Raw genomic sequence first — 20653 nt, 5'->3', positions numbered from 1 at the left:
AGGTTAGGGTTAGGCACCACTAAGGGAGGATTAGGGGGGGACAGGGGAGGTTATGGTACTTACCTGCCTCTGTCGGGATCTTCATCCTGTCAGGCATTCATTCACACCAATGTCACTGTGTGCCCTGTGCACAGATTGCTATGTAACCTCTCCTATTCACCCACCTCTCACACCAATGTCACTGTGTGCCCTGTGCACAGACTGCTATGTAACCTCTCCTATTCACCCACCTCTCACACCAATGTCACTGTGTGCCCTGTGCACAGATTGCTATGTATCCTATTCACCCAACACTCACTCCTATGTCACTATGTGCCCTATGCACAGACTGCTATGTAACCTCTCCTATTCACCCACCTCTCACACCAATGTCACTGTGTGCCCTGTGCACAGACTGCTATGTAACCTCTCCTATTCACCCACCACTCACACCAATGTCACTGTGTGCCCTGTGCACAGACTGCTATGTAACCTCCTATTCACTCACCACTCACTCCTATGTCACTGTGTGCCCTATGCACAGACTGCTATGTAACCTCTCCTATTCACCCACCTCTCACACCAATGTCACTGTGTGCCCTGTGCACAGACTGCTATGTAACCTCTCCTATTCACCCACCACTCACACCAATGTCACTGTGTGCCCTGTGCACAGACTGCTATGTAACCTCTCCTATTCACCCACCTCTCACGCCAATGTCACTGTGTGCCCTGTGCACAGACTGCTATGTAACCTCCTATTCACTCACCACTCACTCCTATGTCACTGTGTGCCCTGTGCACAGACTGCTATGTAACCTTCCCTATTCACCCACCTATTCTCGTCCCATCGCGAGAGTGGCCCATGTGACCAGCAGGGGATGTAGTCATGTGACCGGCGGCTGACAGACTGCTATGTATCCTTTCCTATTCATCAACCACTCACACCAATGTCAATGTGTGCCCTGTGCACAGGCTGCTATATAGCCTCTCCTATTCACCAACCACTCACACCAATGTCACTGTGTGCCCTGTGCACAGACTGCTATGTATCCTATCCTATTCAACCACCACTCACACCAGTGTCACTGTGTGCCCTGTGCACAGACTGCTATGTAACCTCTCATATTCACCCACCTATCGCACCAATGTCACTGTGTGCCCTGTGCACGGACTACTATGTAGCCTATCCTATTCACCCACCACTCACACCTATGTCACTGTGTGCCCTGTGCACAGACTGCTATGTATCCTATCCTATTCAACCACCACTCACACCAGTGTCACTGTGTGCCCTGTGCACAGACTGCTATGTAACCTCTCATATTCACCCACCTATCGCACCAATGTCACTGTGTGCCCTGTGCACGGACTACTATGTAGCCTATCCTATTCACCCACCACTCACACCAATGTCACTGTGTGCCCTGTGCGTAGGCTGCTATGTAGCCTATCCTATTCATGTGACCGTAGGCCCAAAGCACCTCTTCCCCCACCCCTTACCGGCCGCACACATGGTGTCACACCTATCTCACCAATGTCACTGTGTGCCCTGTGCACAGGCCGGTATGTAGCCTATCCTAATCAAATGAACATGGGCCCAAAGCACCTCTCCCCCCACCCCTTACCGGCCACGAGCATGGTGCCACACCTATCTCCTGCATTGATAATATCAATGTCAATACCTTTTTGTCATTTTTATTGCTCGACGGATCAAGATGATGCAAAGTGCAGGTTATTTCTAGGAGTTCCTACTACAAAATTATGCAGTTTTCATAAAAATTGCTGTAGACCGGTTGTGGCAAGATAAAAACAAAAGTTAATAATACAGCAACATCTAAACAACATGAAAGCGAATAGTGGCAATATGGCTACATGGTATAATTAGTCATTTTTTTGCCAAATGTAAAGCAATAGGATGAAGCGAGTAATGTCATATACAAGTCACTCTAAAGTAGGGGTGGGCAATAGGCGGCCCCCCAGAAGTTATAAAACGACACATCCCAGCATGCCCTGCCACAGTTTTACATTTTGACCATGCTAAAAATGTTGCAATGCATGCTGGGATTTGTAGTTCAACAACAGTTGGAGGGCCGCTTATTGCCCACCCCTGCTCTAAAGGGATAATAAACTTCTAGGTAATGTCAGTTAATAGTAACTCGTTGAGTCATTGCATAACATCCACCTATAGCCTGCTTCAGCCTTATCTAGCATCATCAGTGCGGGGCAGGGCGTCCTAGTCGGCATGTGACCTGGTATACAGGCACCCTCACTACTCCAGTCTATGGAGACAATACACATCAGTGCAGGGCAGGGCGCCCTAGTCAGCATGTGACCTGGTATACAGGCACCCTCACTACTCCAGTCTATAGAGACAATACACATCAGTGCGGGGCAGGGCGCCCTAGTCAGCATGTGACCGGGTATACAGGCACCCTCACTACTCCAGTCTATGGAGACAATACACATCAGTGCGGGGCAGGGCGTCCTAGTCAGCATGTGACCTGGTATACAGGCACCCTCACTACTCCAGTCTATGGAGACAATACACATCAGTGCGGGGCAGGGCGTCCTAGTCAGCATGTGACCTGGTATACAGGGATCCTCACTACTCCAGTCTATAGAGACAATACACATCAGTGCGGGGCAGGGCGCCCTAGTCAGCATGTGACCTGGTATACAGGCACCCTCACTACTCCAATCTATAGAGACAATACACATCAGTGCGGGGCAGGGCGTCCTAGTCAGCATGTGACCTGGTATACAGGCACCCTCACTACTCCAGTCTATGGAGACAATACACATCAGTGCGGGGCAGGGCGTCCTAGTCAGCATGTGACCTGGTATACAGGCACCCTCACTAATCCAGTCTATAGAGACAATACACATCAGTGCGGGGCAGGGCGTCCTAGTCAGCATGTGACCTGGTATACAGGCACCCTCACTACTCCAGTCTATAGAGACAATACACATCAGTGCGGGGCAGGGCGTCCTAGTCAGCATGTGACCTGGTATACAGGAACCCTCACTACTCCAGTCTATAGAGACAATACACATCAGTGCGGGTCTGGGCGTCCTAGTCAGCATGTGACCGGGTATACAGGCACCCTCTCTACTCCAGTCTATGGAGACAATACACATCAGTGCGTGGCAGGGCGTCCTAGTCAGCATGTGACCTGGTATACAGGCACCCTCACTACTCCAGTCTATGGAGACAATACACATCAGTGCGTGGCAGGGCGTCCTAGTCAGCATGTGACCTGGTATACAGGCACCCTCACTACTCCAGTCTATAGAGACAATACACATCAGTGCGGGGCATGGCGTCCTAGTCAGCATGTGACCGGGTATACAGGCACCCTCACTACTCCAATCTATAGAGACAATACACATCAGTGCAGGGCAGGGCGTCCTAGTCAGCATGTGACCTGGTATACAGGCACCCTCACTACTCCAGTCTATAGAGACAATACACATCAGTGCGGGGCAGGGCGTCCTAGTCAGCATGTGACCTGGTATACAGGGACCCTCACTAATCCAGTCTATGGAGACAATACACATCAGTGCGGGGCAGGGCGCCCTAGTCAGCATGTGACCTGGTATATAGGCACCCTCACTACTCCAGTCTATAGAGACAATACACATCAGTGCGGGTCTGGGCGCCCTAGTCAGCATGTGACCGGGTATACAGGCACCCTCACTACTCCAGTCTATAGAGACAATACACATCAGTGCGGGGCAGGGCGCCCTAGTCAGCATGTGACCTGGTATACAGGCACCCTCACTAATCCAGTCTATGGAGACAATACACAGTGTGGGCAGGGTGCCCTAGTCAGCATGTGACCTGGTATACAGGCACCCTCACTACTCCAGTCTATGGAGACAATACACATCAGTGCGGGGCAGGGCGTCCTGGTCAGCATGTGATCTGGTATACAGGCACCCTCACTACTCCAGTCTATGGAGACAATACACATCAGTGCGGGGCAGGGCGTCCTGGTCAGCATGTGACCTGGTATACAGGCACCCTCACTACTCCAGTCTATAGAGACAATACACATCAGTGCGGGGCAGGGCGTCCTAGTCAGCATGTGACCTGGTATACAGGCACCCTCACTACTCCAGTCTATAGAGACAATACACATCAGTGCGGGGCAGGGCGTCCTAGTCAGCATGTGACCTGGTATACAGGGACCCTCACTAATCCAGTCTATGGAGACAATACACATCAGTGCGGGGCAGGGCGCCCTAGTCAGCATGTGACCTGGTATATAGGCACCCTCACTACTCCAGTCTATAGAGACAATACACATCAGTGCGGGTCTGGGCGCCCTAGTCAGCATGTGACCGGGTATACAGGCACCCTCACTACTCCAGTCTATAGAGACAATACACATCAGTGCGGGGCAGGGCGCCCTAGTCAGCATGTGACCTGGTATACAGGCACCCTCACTAATCCAGTCTATGGAGACAATACACAGTGTGGGCAGGGTGCCCTAGTCAGCATGTGACCTGGTATACAGGCACCCTCACTACTCCAGTCTATGGAGACAATACACATCAGTGCGGGGCAGGGCGTCCTGGTCAGCATGTGATCTGGTATACAGGCACCCTCACTACTCCAGTCTATGGAGACAATACACATCAGTGCGGGGCAGGGCGTCCTGGTCAGCATGTGACCTGGTATACAGGCACCCTCACTACTCCAGTCTATAGAGACAATACACATCAGTGCGGGGCAGGGCGTCCTAGTCAGCATGTGACCTGGTATACAGGCACCCTCACTACTCCAGTCTATAGAGACAATACACATCAGTGCGGGGCAGGGCGTCCTAGTCAGCATGTGACCTGGTATACAGGCACCCTCACTACTCCAGTCTATGGAGACAATACACATCAGTGCGGGGCAGGGCGCCCTAGTCAGCATGTGACCTGGTATACAGGCACCCTCACTACTCCAGTCTATGGAGACAATACACATCAGTGCGGGGCAGGGCGTCCTAGTCAGCATGTGACCGGGTATACAGGCACCCTCACTACTCCAGTCTATGGAGACAATACACATCAGTGCGGGGCAGGGCGTCCTAGTCAGCATGTGACCGGGTATACAGGCACCCTCACTACTCCAGTCTATGGAGACAATACACATCAGTGCGGGGCAGGGCGTCCTAGTCAGCATGTGACCTGGTATACAGGCACCCTCACTAATCCAGTCTATGGAGACAATACAAATCAGTTCTGAAATAATTCATCAGTGCAGGTTTTTAGTCTGATTAAGACACATTGGTGATAACCCAGACAATTAAAGTGATAGAAGCTTTTGTTTGTTATAGATCTTTAATATATATTTATCACATAATACATTTAGGTTCATTCGTTTGATGGTACAAAAGAAGATGCAGAAGCTATAATTAATTTGGATCTTTACATTGGCATTAATGGCTGGTAAGCATTTCTTTTTAATGACAATTATGACAAGAAACAAAACAAAAAAGATAAAGCCAAGCACATTAATGATGAATGGACTATAGTAGTGTATTAATTAGATGTGAGTTGTACCAATGACATCAGGATCATAATTCCTTTCACCTACAGAACTATTGAAAGTGATATGTGTGTAAATAGCGGTTATTGTGCTGTGCGTAATCGGCTGGTCAGTCACTGCGTATTTGTCAAGGCGATAATACTTAAAGGTGCCCATACACGGTGCAATAAAGCAGCCCATTAGACGGATTGGTACGATTTGGCTGCTCCATCGTATCGTGTATGGGCATGGTATCGGACAGAGGGCCCGATTCAGACCCGCTCGCAAGCGCATAGTGCTCACAAGCGGGTCGATGGCCGGGCAGTGCGAGCCCTGCAGCGAGCGAGAAATTACTCGCTCTGGGACTCGCAACAAAACGGGGCAGCTGTCGATGTTGATCGACAGCTCGCCCCATTTTGTAGGCGGGGAGGGGGGTGGCTGACCAAACGGAGGCGTTCCGCGTTCTCGTGATGTCAGTAGTGAGCTTCCTGCTCTATTAGAGCAGGAAGCTCACTGGGGCTTCCAGGAACCAGACCCTACCACAATGGTCTCGTCGCAAGCCCGATGGTCGCGACCATCACCTGGCCACTCGCAAATGCTGTGGGTGGTCACCCACAGCTTAGCGAGCGGCCTGGAGGCCGGACAAGAAAAAAACAAAAAGGGTGCCCTGATTGAGAGCGAGCACTCACAAAGAGCGTCCGGCTCTGAACAGCCCCAGAGCGCGCTCCCGTGGGGTTGTACATCGCACCCCCAGATCTTACTGCAGATTTAGTCGACCTGGGGATGCGATGCGCGATCCCATGCAGTGCTGTGGGGGTGGGAGGAGCCGGCATATCGGGCGGTCGGCCACCCGATCGCACAGTGTGTGGGGACCGACCGAAATGTCGGACGTCGGATCCCCCATGGCGTCGCATGGTGCATATAGCTTTGTGTATGGCCGGCTTTTGCGACTTATGTATGTAAAATCTCAGTGCGTCTATTGTTTGCCTGCAGATACATAATATCAGAGAGTGCTCTATATAGTGCTTATAAGCTAACATAGGAATAGTAAAACAAGGATCCTTAAATGGAGCAGGTGAGATGTTCCATCTTTTCATTATATATGTTCATTTGTCTAATGCAAGTTAGGAAATGAAAGCAAGTATCTGATTGGTTGCTGTGGGGCCTCCAACATTTGACTTATCAGCTCTCATATTCATTTTGTATAGATGTCTCTGATGAACGGCTGTCCTTGTTTCAGTGTAACTGTGTGTATGTACATGGCTGATGTGTATTTGTGTGTTATTTACTTGTTTTGTTGTTTCCCAACTCCTAGTTCATTAAAGACAGAGTCCAACCTGGAGGTGCTTAGATCTATACCCAGCGAGAGGCTGATGATTGAGACAGGTGAGGTTCCCATTGGGACATGTTACTGACGGGATACATGCTTATCTGAAGGGGTCAGGGATTTTACATCTGTCTGATAGTATGGGATTTGAGACCTCCATTTACAGTGCAGAAAGATTGCCTATCAGTTATAATCCACTTATGGCAGCATGAAATAGGTGTATTATATTCTTTATTTGGGCCTAAAAGCTGGTTGTCCAATTCACTTCCCATGGGTTTTGTTAAAGCCAAGGAGTTAGATTCTACCTTTGTGTATAATAGTACAGGCCCTGCCCACTTGTCACATGACTCTTAGTGAAATTAATTATGGAATACGTAAAATATATACAGATGTGTCCACATACATCTATCCTCCATGCGCTACAAGTAGCGTTACACATAACGCGTGAGCGCCGCAGCATCGAGTGTCTTTTTGTGCGACCTTTCCTTTCAAATGCATTTTATTCGCAAAGTGATGCTAATAGGATACACAAGCAGCTTCTGCTGATTAAAATGATATGCGGCATGCCTATAGTCTGTGTGTGGCTGTATCTGCATGCGAAATGCTATGTTACAGTGCCAGTGGCTGCATCTGTATGCGAAGTGCTACACTACAGTGCCAGTGACACTGTAATGTAGCATTTCGCATTTAGATACACCCGCAGTTGCACACAGAATATAGATATGCTGCATAACATTTTAATCAGCAGAAGCTGCTTGTGCCTCCTGTTAGCATCACTTTGCAAATAAGACGCATTAGAATGGAAAAAGTTGCACGAACAGACACTCGATGCTACCGAGTCACGCCATGGCATGGCTATTTAACGCGCGAGGAGATTAGATGTATGAAGAAACATCTGTATTTGCAGTTGGGAGTAAAGCAAAAACAGAGCAAGTAACTTTTCACCGGGACAAACCATGTTGCACTGTAAGGGGTGCAAATACATTTATTATGTTTGCATGCAGGGTAAATACTGGATACTTTTGTATGTAGCCAACAAATTCTGGACGGCTTTAATTTTACACTACAATTTAGATTTGGGTTTGACCACACCCCTCCCAAATCTAAATCTCTCTGCACATTTTACATCTTCTCCACCTGTAGTGCAGCATGGTCTTACCAAGGTGCAAAGGTACTTGCTCTTTTTTGCTTTACTCCCAGATCAGAATCAGCCTCTTTGTCTTCCTCATTATCACTTAACTGACCATTTTTTTTTTTCCCCGCAAAACCTTAAAAATGGTCAGATTCTTTTATTTAATAAAGTTTAAAAAGTATTTTTAGTTATATATTTAAATATTTTATAAATAAAAGAAAAAAATATATTTTTAGGGGGTGTTTTGCACCCCCATTCCCCTGTGACCATATGCCCCCATTATAAAATAACTGCCCCCCCCATTGACAAAAGACCCCCAGGGGTCATAAATACTAATAATACCCACCACACACCCCTAGTAGTAAAAAAAAAAAAAGTTTTATAACCTAAACCCCCACCCCACCCTGTTTTTCGCAAAACCTCGCTCCTAATACCATGACCAGTGTATTTTTATTTTACCCCAAAAAAAACCCTCCAGGGTCATATTTCTTTATATCGCCCCACCCCCAAATGCAGAGCGCAGCGCAGCATGCGTCAGGGGGACTGATGATCATTACGCCCTGCTGTAGATGATCTCAGCACTTGCAGAGATCAGCCATATAGTGCATAGATCGCACTTTCATCCCCGGCACATGTGCTTCTGAATGCCGTTTGCACAGCATTCTGGGGCACAATTCTGGTAATGATGGCGGCGGTCACAAACCGCCACATCACTGAAGGGGGTCCGGGGACTTCAGTCGCATCACATGTGATGTTGCCAGTTAAGTGATTAAAACAAATTTCCAAAGGACCATTATATATCAAGCTGGGCAGAACTGTGACCCGGGGAGCCTGTTCTGAGCCTCCCACTGGATGGATTTGGACAAAAGCTTCACAGAGTGGTAACACTGGATCCCAGAAGACATACTAGGGGGGGGTTGAGGTCCCAGTCGGCTCTCCCATTGGTCTACGTTGGGCAGAACTTTGACCTGGGGAGCCTGTTCTGGGCTTTCCACTGGATGAATTAGAAAAAACACTTCACAGAGGGGTGGCAATTGGTCTGGGATGCCTAATGGAGTGGTTGGGGTCCCAGTTGGACCTCGGCGGATTGTGCCGGGCAGAACTTTGACCCAGGGAGCCTGTTCTGGGACTTCCACTGGATGGATTTGGACGACATCACATAAACCGTAATAACTTGAAGATTTAAACCTGGGCAACGCCGAGTACTTCAGCTAGTACTGTATATATTATATAACAATATACATGCAATGACAAGACCGGAGGATCACCCGTCACTTACACACAGCACAGCTCTGGCGGCTGAATCAATATTCTGCGAAAGCCTCGAGCTTGGATACAATTTGCAGATGCCGGTTGTTGGCCTGGGAGCCCTGTTGTCCTAATATTACAGATAATGGAGATTTGTACTGCAGAGTTTTCTCTTTAATTACTTGCTGGTGTTCATATAGCATAAACTGGACGATTTACATGACAGACTTCACAGAAATTGGCACGGTCGTTGTTCAGAGTAACGGTTTTAGATTGTCATATTATAAATTAGGACTTGGACTCCTGTGTCCTGATTTAGGTTACGGCTTGCTTCCCTACAAAACATAGATTTGAATTTAATTTGTGTTTGGAATGATCTCCTCCTGAAAGCACTGGTTTATGTCAGACGAAGGAGTATCCAACCTGCAGTCTTCAGCACAGATGCTTAAATCTGAGATGCTAATTAAGTCATCTGTGCTCAAAACATGGAAATCCTTAAAACCTGGACTGTTAGGGTTTTCTTGGACAGAGTTTGGGAAACGCTGTTCTATGCACTTTAAGAAATTCAGAATATTTCTAGGTACAATTCGTCTTCACTGTCGCACATTCCTAAATGGAATATTTTCGGAATGAGTCATGTGACACAAGTGGGCGGGATTATTATTTGCACAAAATAAGAGGCATTCAACAAACGGTATGCAGTCGGGAAGCCGGTGGACCTAATCTTGACAGCCGGCTTCCCGACTGCTTAATCCCATTGAGGGTTAAATGACAGGCGTCCAAATCTAGGCGCCTGTCATTTTACCGAGACCGGTGCCTGGCATCCCGATGGAAGGGACGCCGGGCGCTGACAGCCACGGGGGGGGAGGAGAAGAGAGAGAGTTAGGTTTAGGGCTCCCGTGGGGGACTTAGGGTTAGGCAACCCCCCAGGAGGTTAGGTTTAGGCTAGGGGTGGTTAGCGTTAGGCACCCCCGGGCGGGACTTAGGGTTAGGTGGTGGGGAAGGGGGGATTAGGGTTAGGCACTGGGGGGGGAAGGTTAGGGGGTAGAATTAGGTTAGAGAATACTTACCTTGGACGATCGGGATTCCAACCGCCGGGCATGGGTGCGGCGGTAAATCATGCAGATTCCCAACAAACTACGTGGCGCTTCATTTGTGGGTTACATATGATATACCTATATGGCAAGAGCAATAAGAGTTAAACTGTATGCCCACCTTGTTCAGCAGATGTTATATGCTGGGTAGTAGTATGAGTAGTTCACAGTTATATGACCTCTCCTAGCCATCATGGCGCAGGTTTATTCTGATGTTTTCCTGTTTCTATGGAACAGACGCCCCCTGGTGTGGGGTGAAGAACACACATGCTGGGTCAAAGTATGTGAAAACCACTTTCCCGACTAAGAAGAAGTGGGAATCCGGGCACTGTGTGAAGGACAGGAATGAGCCCTGCCACATCATGTAAGTGTCTGTACACAGCTGCTCACAAGACCAGGCGTATGCTTTTAATGTTAAGGATGTATAGCGACAGCGCTCAATAAGTACTAGATATTCTCCACCATTACAGTCCAGGTTTTAAGGATATCCATGTTTGAGTCCAGATGGTTAAATCAAATTGATTGTCAACTGTGCTCAAGCTTGGGTATCCTTTAAAACCTGGACTGTAATGGCGGTGTTTGGGAAACTCTGCCCTAGCTGCTCAAACAATGGTGAGAGTCTAGCCTCACAGAAATGGTGAGAGTCCAGCCTCACAGAAATGGTAACCAGATATTGCGTTCATGGAATATTTCAACAATAAAATTGCTGATAGCATGCCATGCATTCACGATGTTGCTTATGACTGACTAGGGCACAGGTACTCAAACTCGGTCCTCAGGACCCCAAACAGTGCATGTTTTCCAGGTCTCCTCACAGAATCACAAGTAAAATAATTAGCTCCACCTGTGGATCTTTTAAAATGTGGCAGTGAGTAATGAATACACCTGTGCACCTGCTGGGTGACCTGGAAAATGTGAACTGTGTGGGGTCCTGAGGACCGAGTATGAGAACTTCTGGACTAGGGGTTCCCAACCATGGTCCTCAAGGTACACTAACAGTCCAGGTTTTAAGGATAGCCATATTTGAGCACAAGTGTAATTAGTATCTCAGTTATTTTGATTTAACCATCTGTGCTCAAGCATGGGGATATCACTAAAACCTGGAAGGTTAGTGTGCCTGGAGGACCGAGGTTGGGAAACACTGGACCATAAGGTATACACAACTAACCGCTATATTGAGGGAATGCCCTGTACATATCCGCAGGACTGGCAGACCTTGCTACATCATTCTGGGATGTTTTTATAGGTGTGTGAAAAGAACAGAAGGCAGGATCATGGTTAGGTAACTTATCTCATCTCTGCCTGTCACAATGAAAGAATAATGACCCTGGAATTTTACCTGAAGTTAAAGGCAGATTTTTGCAACACATACCCCTTTTACACTGGCATTATTGCACGTGAACACGCGTCAACCTAGGATCTGCCAGTGTAAACCAGTGGTTCTCAAATTCGGTCCACAGTGCATGTTTTCAAGGTCTCACCACAGAATCACAAGTGAAATAATTAGCTCCACCTGTGGATCTTTAAAATGTGTCAGTGAGTAATGAACACACCTGTGCACCTGCTGGGTGACCTGGAAAACATGAACTGTGTGGGGTCCTGAGGACCGAGTTTGAGAACCACTGGTGTAAACTGATTAACCCGGGGATCCAACTTGGGTAGCTTACAGGGTTGGGCACGGGTCATTCCAGTGTCAACCTGCAATGTAAACGGTGTGACCCTGGTCGTGCTGCATGCTAGCTGATTGGCCGGCTTCAATGGCACTTGAAGATTACATCTCCAAGCGTCCACTGCAACACCAGAAGATCCGGGTCACTGCAAGCCAGCATAACCCAGGTTGACATCACAGTGGTAAAGGGCTCTGGGGCTGATTCAGAGCCGCTCGTTCGCTCCGAGCGATGTTTGCACATCTGGGCATGCGTATGGGTTGTAATGCGCATGCGCCAACCAGTCAGTGCGGTCGGAAATCGTGTGCTCGCAAAATAGCGAATGCCTGCTAATTTGAGTGACAGGATGAGGCGTTTGTGGGTGGTAACAGGGGAAGGTGCTTGAAAACGGGGAGTGGAGATCCGAACGCAGGCGTGCCAAACTGTCAAAACGGGCGTTTTAAGGGTGTGCATAATTAACAAAGCAGCGTCATCGACCACGTCACTTGGTTGTCTTTTAGCCTGAACTGCTCGCATGATTGTGGTAGGAAAATGCTACCACAAGAATAACGAGCAGTTCATACGCCTTTCGATGTACTCGATTAATCTAATAAATAGCGGAGATGACATGATGCGAGCGGCCAAGGGGCGTCTTTACAAAATAGCGAGCGCATGTTTTGTTTGCTCGCTCCGACAGAGGCGTCAACAGACCGCAAAGAGCAAGCGCTCAATTTAAATAGCCAACCCCTTTTTCTGAACGAGCGTCCGCAAATAGCATCAGGCTCTGAATCAGGGCCTCTGTCCCGGGTTGGAAACGTGTTCCAAATCCCGGGTCAGACTCGGGACTTTGGTGTAAAAGGGGTATAATTGGTACATTTTGTTTCTCTCTCTCACTATAGTTTCATCAACCTCCTCATTATGTGTTCTCATTCTTTGACATACTATAGATTGTATTAACATACAGGACCTTAATGAGAGTTAGGAGTAAGTTAAGCCATGTTCCACTTCAGGTGGGACAGATATAAAATGGACAGAGGATTAAATTGGGAAGGGATGTATCCTAGCTTAATGTTAAAGTTTAATGTAAAGAAGAAAAAAAACCTAGCATTTGTTCACTACATGCAAAAAAAATAATATGAGATATGGTAAGAACTTACCTTTGTTATCGCTATTTCTACGAAGTCCATAGGGTTCCACAGGATACCTTGGGGTATAGGTGATAACTCTATGGTGCCCGATGCCTGACGTCAAGTTTTCAGTCTCCCAGGATGCACTAGGGTCCCCCTCCTATACCCCGCCCCCGAGCCAAGGCATCTCAGTTACGTACCAAGCCATAGGCCGGAGGAGGAGAAGGAAGAGAGAAAAATGATCTGGACACACACAAGAATCACATTCTCACCAGAGGGTGACAGAAAAAAACGGGGACCAGAGCAAAGCCCATCTGCAGCACAGGTGCGACAGGGCGGGAGTCCTGTGGAACCCTATGGACTTCGTAGAAATAGAGATAAAGGTAAGTTCTTACCATATCTCATATTTTCACATCAGGGTCCATAGGGTATCCACAGGATACCTTGGGGATGTCCCAAAGCAGTATCCTTTAAGGGTGGGGACGCTCCTGTGCTGAAAGGAGAATCCGCCGCCCGAAGGAAGCATCCTGAGAGGCAAAGGTGTCAAACGCGTAATACCTCACAATGGTATGGACAGAGGACCACGTGGCAGCCTTGCAGATCTGGACTGCAGAGGCACCACGTCGAGCTGCCCACAAAGGACCCACAGACCTAGTGGAATGAGCCCTCACAGAGGATGGAACCGGAAGGCCTTCATGAAGTTAAGCTTCTGAAATTGCCATACGAATCCAACCTGCCAAAGTTTGCTTTGAAGCAGGCCAACCCTTTTTACGGAAGCCATAGAGGACAAACAAGGCGTCCGACCGCCTAAACGAAGAAGTGCGGTCAACATAAATCCTTAAGGCCCGCACAACGTCCAAAGTGGCCTCACCCACTGAAAGATCAGGTGAGTTAAAAGCAGGCACAACGATTTCCTCGTTGATATGAAAACTTGAAACAACTTTGGGAAGGAATCCAGGATGAGTGCGCAGCACCGCCCTGTTCCTATGAAAAATCAGAAAAGGGGGTCTACAGGAGAGAGCCCCTAAGTCAGAAACACGTCTGGCCGAAGCAATGGCCAGAAGGAAAATTGTTTTAGGTGTCAGCCATTTAAGGTCCACTGAGCCCAGTGGTTCAAACGGCGGTCCCTGGAGAGCTCTCAGGACCACAGCTAAATCCCAAAGTGCCACCGGTGGAACAAAAGGTGGCTGAACGCGAAGAACACCTTGCATAAAGGTGCGCACATCAAGGATCGCAGCAATCCTACGATGGAACCAGACTGACAGGGCAGACACCTGCACCTTCAGAGAAGCAAGGCGAAGCCCATGGTCTAGCCCCGCCTGTAGGAAAGCGAACACTCTAGACAGACGGAACTCCCGAGGGGTATAACCTCTCAGTCGACACCACTGGAAGAACGTATGCCACACACGATGGTATATCCTTGCAGAAGATGGTTTCCGAGCTCTTAGCATAGTTTGTACCACAGAGCTGGAAAACCCCCTGGACCTTAACATGGCCGTCTCAACAGCCACGCCGTCAAAGACAGCTGAGCCAGGTCCGGGTGAAGACAAGGACCCTGTGATAGCAGGTCCGGTCGTAGCGGCAACCGCAGAGGAATGTCCACGGACAGACTCTGAAGGTCTGAGAACCAGTGCCGCCTGGGCCACGCGGGAGCTATCAACAGGAGCGTACCTCCTTCCTGTTTGAATTTCCGGATTACCCGCGGAAGAAGAGAAAACGGAGGAAAGAGATAAGCAAACCGGAACATCCACTGGACAGACAGGGCATCCACCAGAGACGCCTTTTAGTCTCTTGTTCGAGAAACGTACACCGGCAACTTGTTGTTGTGCCGTGACGCCATGAGGTCTATCTCTGGAAGACCCCACCTGTCCACCAGAAGTTGAAAGACATCCTGGTGCAGAGACCATTCCCCCGGATGAACGTCCTGGCGACTTAGAAAGTCCGCCTCCCAATTTAGCACTCCCGGGATGAAGACCGCTGATATGGCCGGAAGATTGCGCTCTGCCCAAACCAGGATCCAAGAGACCTCTACGAGAGCCGCCCGACTGTGGGTTCCTCCTTGCCTGTTTATGTAGGCCACGGTGGTAGCGTTGTCCGACTGGACCTGCACCGGGTGACCCTGGAGAAACCGATGTGCCTGCTGGAGAGCATTGAAGACCGCTCGGAGTTCCAAGATATTTATTGGAAGCTCCGCTTCTGTCGGCGTCCACCTGCCCTGGAACAAGTGTGGACCCGAAACTGCTCCCCAATCCCGAACACTGGCGTCCGTTGTCAACAGGACCCAATTTGGAACCCAGAACGGACGTCCCTTGTTGAGGTGGGTCGTCTGTAACCACCATGCAAGGGACAGGCGAATCTCCGGGGTGATCACAATCGTCTGGGACTTCAGAGACTGAGGCAGCCCGTTCCACTTGGACAGGATCAGGTGCTGCAGAGGTCTGGAGTGAAACTGGGCGTATTCCACCATGTCGAACACCGACACCATGGAGCCCAGTAACCTCATCGCCGAGTGTAGGGACACCCGGCGGCTGTGCAGACAACTGCGCACCCTTGACTGTAAAGCAGAGATCTTGTCCTCCGTCACGAAGATCCTTTGCTGTCCCGAGTCCAATAAGGCTCCAAGATGCAGAATCCTCCGAGACGGGATTAGAGTGGACTTCTGCCAGTTGATTAGCCAGCCGTGCCGTTGCAGCAGTGCAATGGTCAGGTCCAAGTGGCGTAACAGGAGCTCTGGAGATCCTGCCACCAATAACAGGTCGTCCAAGTACGGCAACATGCGGACTCCCTGCAGCCGCAGAGAAGCCGCCATGACCGCCATCACCTTGGTGAAAACACGTGGTGCTGTCGCCAGGCCAAAAGGTAACGCCCGAAACTGGAAGTGGTCGCTGCGGATTGCAAACCTGAGGAACTGTTGATGGCGCAAAAGAATAGGGACATGCAGGTAAGCGTCCTGTATGTCCAATGACACCATGTAGTCCCCAGGTTCCAGCGCCAGAATGATGGACCGTAGGGTCTCCATCCGAAACTTCGGAACCCGCAAAGACTTGAGTGCTTTGAGGTTGAGAATCGGACGATACGACCCATTGGGTTTCTGTACCAAAAATAGATTTGAATAGAAACCCTGGCCCCTCTGGGAGAATGGAACAGGCACTATAACTCCAGCCTGGAGCATAGTGTGCAATACCTTCCGCAGCTCCGTAGCCTTGTTCCGGTCTAATGGTAGACCCGTGGTGAAGAATCGAGCCGGGGGTCTGTGCCGGAAGGAGAGGGCGTATCCGTGGGAAACCACCTCCAGAACCCAAGTGTCTGTCGTAGTGGCCGACCAACACTGGGCGAACTGCAGCAGGTGGCCTCCCACCCTGGGATCCCCCAAAGGGAGACCCAGACAGTCAGGCCGCAGGCTTGTCAGCTGGCTTGGGGGCCGGACGTCTGGTACTCCATGCCTGCTTCCGGGGCTTGGCCGATTTCTTAGGGCCAGCCTGTCGAGGAAACGACTGTGGTTTGGGCCTGCCCTGGGCCCTAGATGACCGAAAGGACGATGGTCCAGAACCAGAAGGAGCAGCGGCCGATGGGAGACAAGCCGATTTGGCTGCCGCCAGCGTGGCCACAATCTTATCCAGATCCGGACCGAAGAGAACTTCTCCGGTAAACGGCAACGCTTCCAGACCCTTTTTGGAATCTGCGTCAGCCTTCCAGGATCACAGCCACAAGGTGCGACGAGCAGCCACCGTTGCTGAAGAAATTCTAGACACCAGAGTACTAATGTCTAGAGCCGCCTCGTTGATATAAGTGGCCGAATCACGGAGATTACCAATCAACTCCGCCTGTTCGGCCGGACAGTCGGAATCAAAAGAAGCCTCTAATGAATCCGCCCAGCGCTCCAGCAAATGGCCATAGCCGGCCGTGCTGCCCCCCCCGCAAGGGAATAAGCGGATTTCAGGCAGATCTCCACTTTGCGGTCCGTAGCATCCTTAAGGGAGGACATAGATGGCATCGGCAATGTGGCACTACAGACAAGACGGGTCACGTGAGAATCCACCTGTGGATTCCTACTTTGGAAAATAATTATCCGCGAACGGATAAGCCACCGCCAGGCGTCTCTGCGGCTGGTATCTTTTGCCAGGCTGTTTCCACGCCTCCTCTAAATGGTCCACCAACTGACCCGAAAGAGGAAAGACTGTGGCATCGCCCTTCACATCTTTGAAAAAGGCATACTTAGATTTAGCCGCTGGGGGAACTTCGTCCTCAATCACCAAGGCTGTGCGGACCGCCCGAATAAGTCCAGGAATATATACTTTGGACTTAGCATCAGCGTCCTTAGTATGGAGAGGTTCCTGATCGTAAGGATCCAGAATCTCCCCATCATCAGACGTCCCCTCGTCATCCTCATAAGGAGCCAACAGAGACGCCACCGGCCGCATCAGACTCCCCCTGCAACACATCCGACAAGTGCTGTACAGAACTAGTCAGGGAGTTAACCCACGCTGGCTCCTGAGAAACCGGGAGCGGGAAAATAGGGAGACTGTGGGGTACCACCAATTGTCGTGGGAAACCCTGCCTGGGTGACGACACCACTGACTGCTGGGATAAACCCATCGGTGTAAACGCGGGCTGCAGAGCTAACTGGCCTGAGCGAAACAAGCCCAGGGCGGCTCCTGTACCGGTGCTGTAACCGTAAGAGGCCGCGCCATGGACAAACACTGCCGGCAAAGGCCCTCCGCGCTACCCTCCCCCTCCGCTAACGGTACTTTACACGTAGTACACTGTAGCCGGAGGGGAAAATCACTTTCGGACATGATGGCACCACGTATGTGACATCTCACCAATTATATCTTAAATAGGCGAGACCCCACCCTGCAGCACCGCAAGGGCTTAGCAGAAAGAACAGGGACAGTAATAATGCTGACAGTTTAGAGAAAAGTTACAGGCAGCAGCGCTAGCACAGTCACATACAATGCAAAGAAAATCAATTCCTGCACTAATAGCGCTGATCACTCAACTACGCAGACACAGGGCCTGGTAGGAAACAGCGCTGCATACACAGACCTGACCACAGCGGAGGAGAGGTATGCGGGGGGACCCAGACCACGATGCTTCCTTCCAGGCTTCCAGCAGCGTTCACCATGCGTTCTGGAGAAGATGGGCGTCGAGGAGCAGAGAGGAGGCTGGCCTGGGGGAGGAGCGCTGCCACAGGACCAGTCGGCAGCATGCAGAGAGGGCTGTGTGCAGTAGGGGAGGCGCCGGCTGTGAGACAGGGAAGGCGCGCTCCCCTGGCATGCATTTAACCCCTGGGACGCCGCAGCGCTACCGCTCTGCTGCGGTCCGCTTTCCCAGGGGGTAGTGGAAAGCGCAGGTTGGTCGCCTGGCTCCACGCTGCAGCCAGTCCCCAGGGAGCCCCCTGCTTGGGGACTTAGGACCATGTGACCAGCGGGAACCCACCGCGGGACCCCGCTGCTTACCTTTGTCCCCCTTGGATCCGGCCATGGTCCGGAACATCTGGGGTCACCGCTAGCTGTGACCCCAGATGCTCACCAGCATCCCCGGATCGGTACCGGCGTTCTGGTACAGGCGGGGGTGTAGGGAAGACAGCATGAACGTCAGGACTGACTGTCCATGCTGTACATCCAGATGTGCAGCCACAGCTGCACTGAAGAAAGCTTCAGGGGCTCTTCTAGCCCCCACTCCGACAGGTGCACCCGACTCCGGCCGGGCACCAAACTAAACTGGGGTGCCTTGGCTCGGGGGCAGGGTATAGGAGGGGGACCCTAGTGCATCCTGGGAGGCTGAAAAGCTTAACTCTATGGTGCCCAGCGACTGACGTCACACCTATACCCCCCAAGGTATCCTGTGGATACCCTATGGACCCTGAAGTAGAAAGTGAATGATTTTTTTATTTAAACTAGATCGTTTAATGGTAATTGTTCAAAAAATCGTTGTGTGTGTATGCAGCTTTAATGTTAGGGATTACTGCTGGTTACTAAAAACACATTTATAATCACAGACAGGTCCTGGAGATAATAGCCGCAGCCAGAGAAGAGGAACCGGAGGAGCTGGCAGAGACGCTCTACGCCAACACAACGAGAGTGTTTTTCCCAGACTTGTAGGATGGCAGCTCTGGATGTAGTGGAGAAGAGGCTGGAGAAGAGCAAGTAACTTTGCACCTTGGCTAAACCATGAGGCAGGGCGGGTGTAATATGGGCAGAGATTTAGATTTGGGAGGGGCCTGTCCAAATTGCAGTATAATAATAAAGCTGTGCATCATTTGTGGGCTACATTGAAAAGTAGCCAGTATTTACACTGCATGTAAAACCAATAAACACATACATCCCGCCATGCCCCATTCCAGGGGGGACACAATGCTCTGTTCCTGGCATGCCCTCCTAATTTATGAGTGATATCAATTAACTAGTTCACCACAGGTGACGTCAATCATTAATTAATTGGGACGTTTAGGAACAGAGCATTTTGTCCCTCCTGGAATGGGGTCATGGTGGGAGGTATGTGAATGTATTTGCCCCCCTTGCAGTGCAGCATGGTCTGTCCAGGTGCAAAGTTAATTGTGCTCTTTGTTTGCTTTGCGCCCAACTCAGAATCAGGCCCCACGTGAGGTGCGATGTGCTCCGCTACCCGCAAACTACATGGTTCACAAAGCTGCCAGTGTTATTGAACCACTCTGCCAGGGGGTATAGCCATCAGACAAGGCATAGAAGGAACATGGGGGGGGTAGAATGAATTATGTCGCTATAACGCTTCCTGCTTCGCCTCTTTACCGGGGTGAAGCAGGCAGCACTACCGCTGAGATGTACTAACACCTCCCGCCCTCACACAATCCCTATCTGAGCGTACAACGCATGAGACTAGTGCTGATGCGCTCTCTCCCCATTCCCAACGGGATCTGAGCCGGCGGGTACAGTGCCGTCCCTGCTGTGGGGCGATAGGGCAACAGCAGCTGTCGGAACGGTCAGAGCCACTGACGTTCATATATTGCCCAGCATCTTGTAGACAGCAGCGATGATAATGACAGAGGCACATACCCCTCAATGATACATGGGGGAGAAGCTGTACTTCCCCATATTCCCGGGTAATTCATCTACCCCATGATGTGCCAGGGTTAGACCCAGGGGCCATGGAAGACCTTCAAAAACATGTTCCTTCTGGCATCTGCCATACCCTTAGGAGAAGGAATCACTCTCCACAAGCTGATTATATTTTTTATAACCATACTGTCCTACAACCATTATGCAATACATGATTTCTGGTACCACAAAATGTATTTAAAGTCCCACTTGTTAGAACTGAGTCCTAGGGCTAAATTTACTATGCAGCAGTTTGGGACACTACATTTAAAGGGGCAATTAGTCAATACAAAACCATTCATGCTTCACATTGAATAGAATTGTCCCTTTAAACTAGCTGCCACATTGCTTTGAAAAGTGCTGCATAGTAAATTTAGCCCTGAATGTAAATTATAGTGGACATACTGCTGTCTCATCCTCTGATTACCAGCATGGCGCTGATGTGCGCAGTGTCTGTTCCAGCTGCCCTATTGCTTCCGTTACCTGTTTATAGATCACTA

General features: G+C 49.9%; 1 protein-coding gene across 4 annotated transcripts in view; it reads left to right on the top strand.

Annotated features, from left to right (window-relative positions):
• TATDN1 (TatD DNase domain containing 1) overlaps positions 1-20653 on the top strand; it is a 33329-nt gene extending 12676 nt beyond the window's left edge. For all 4 annotated transcript variants that reach the window (XM_088442251.1, XM_088442253.1, XM_088442252.1 and 1 more), the window contains 4 exons: positions 5348-5424; positions 6819-6889; positions 10542-10668; positions 19079-20653. In XM_088442251.1, the coding sequence (XP_088298377.1) occupies positions 5348-5424; positions 6819-6889; positions 10542-10668; positions 19079-19181 (378 nt within the window). In that variant the 3' untranslated portion in view covers positions 19182-20653. The remainder of the gene's footprint in view (positions 1-5347; positions 5425-6818; positions 6890-10541; positions 10669-19078) is intronic.

This window comes from Taudactylus pleione, unplaced genomic scaffold, assembly GCF_031769625.1.
Source record: "Taudactylus pleione unplaced genomic scaffold, aTauple2 ptg000306l, whole genome shotgun sequence".
Classification (NCBI taxonomy): Eukaryota; Metazoa; Chordata; class Amphibia; order Anura; family Myobatrachidae; genus Taudactylus; species Taudactylus pleione.
Note: the sequence above shows the minus strand (reverse complement) of the source record. Positions and strands in the feature narration are given on the sequence as shown.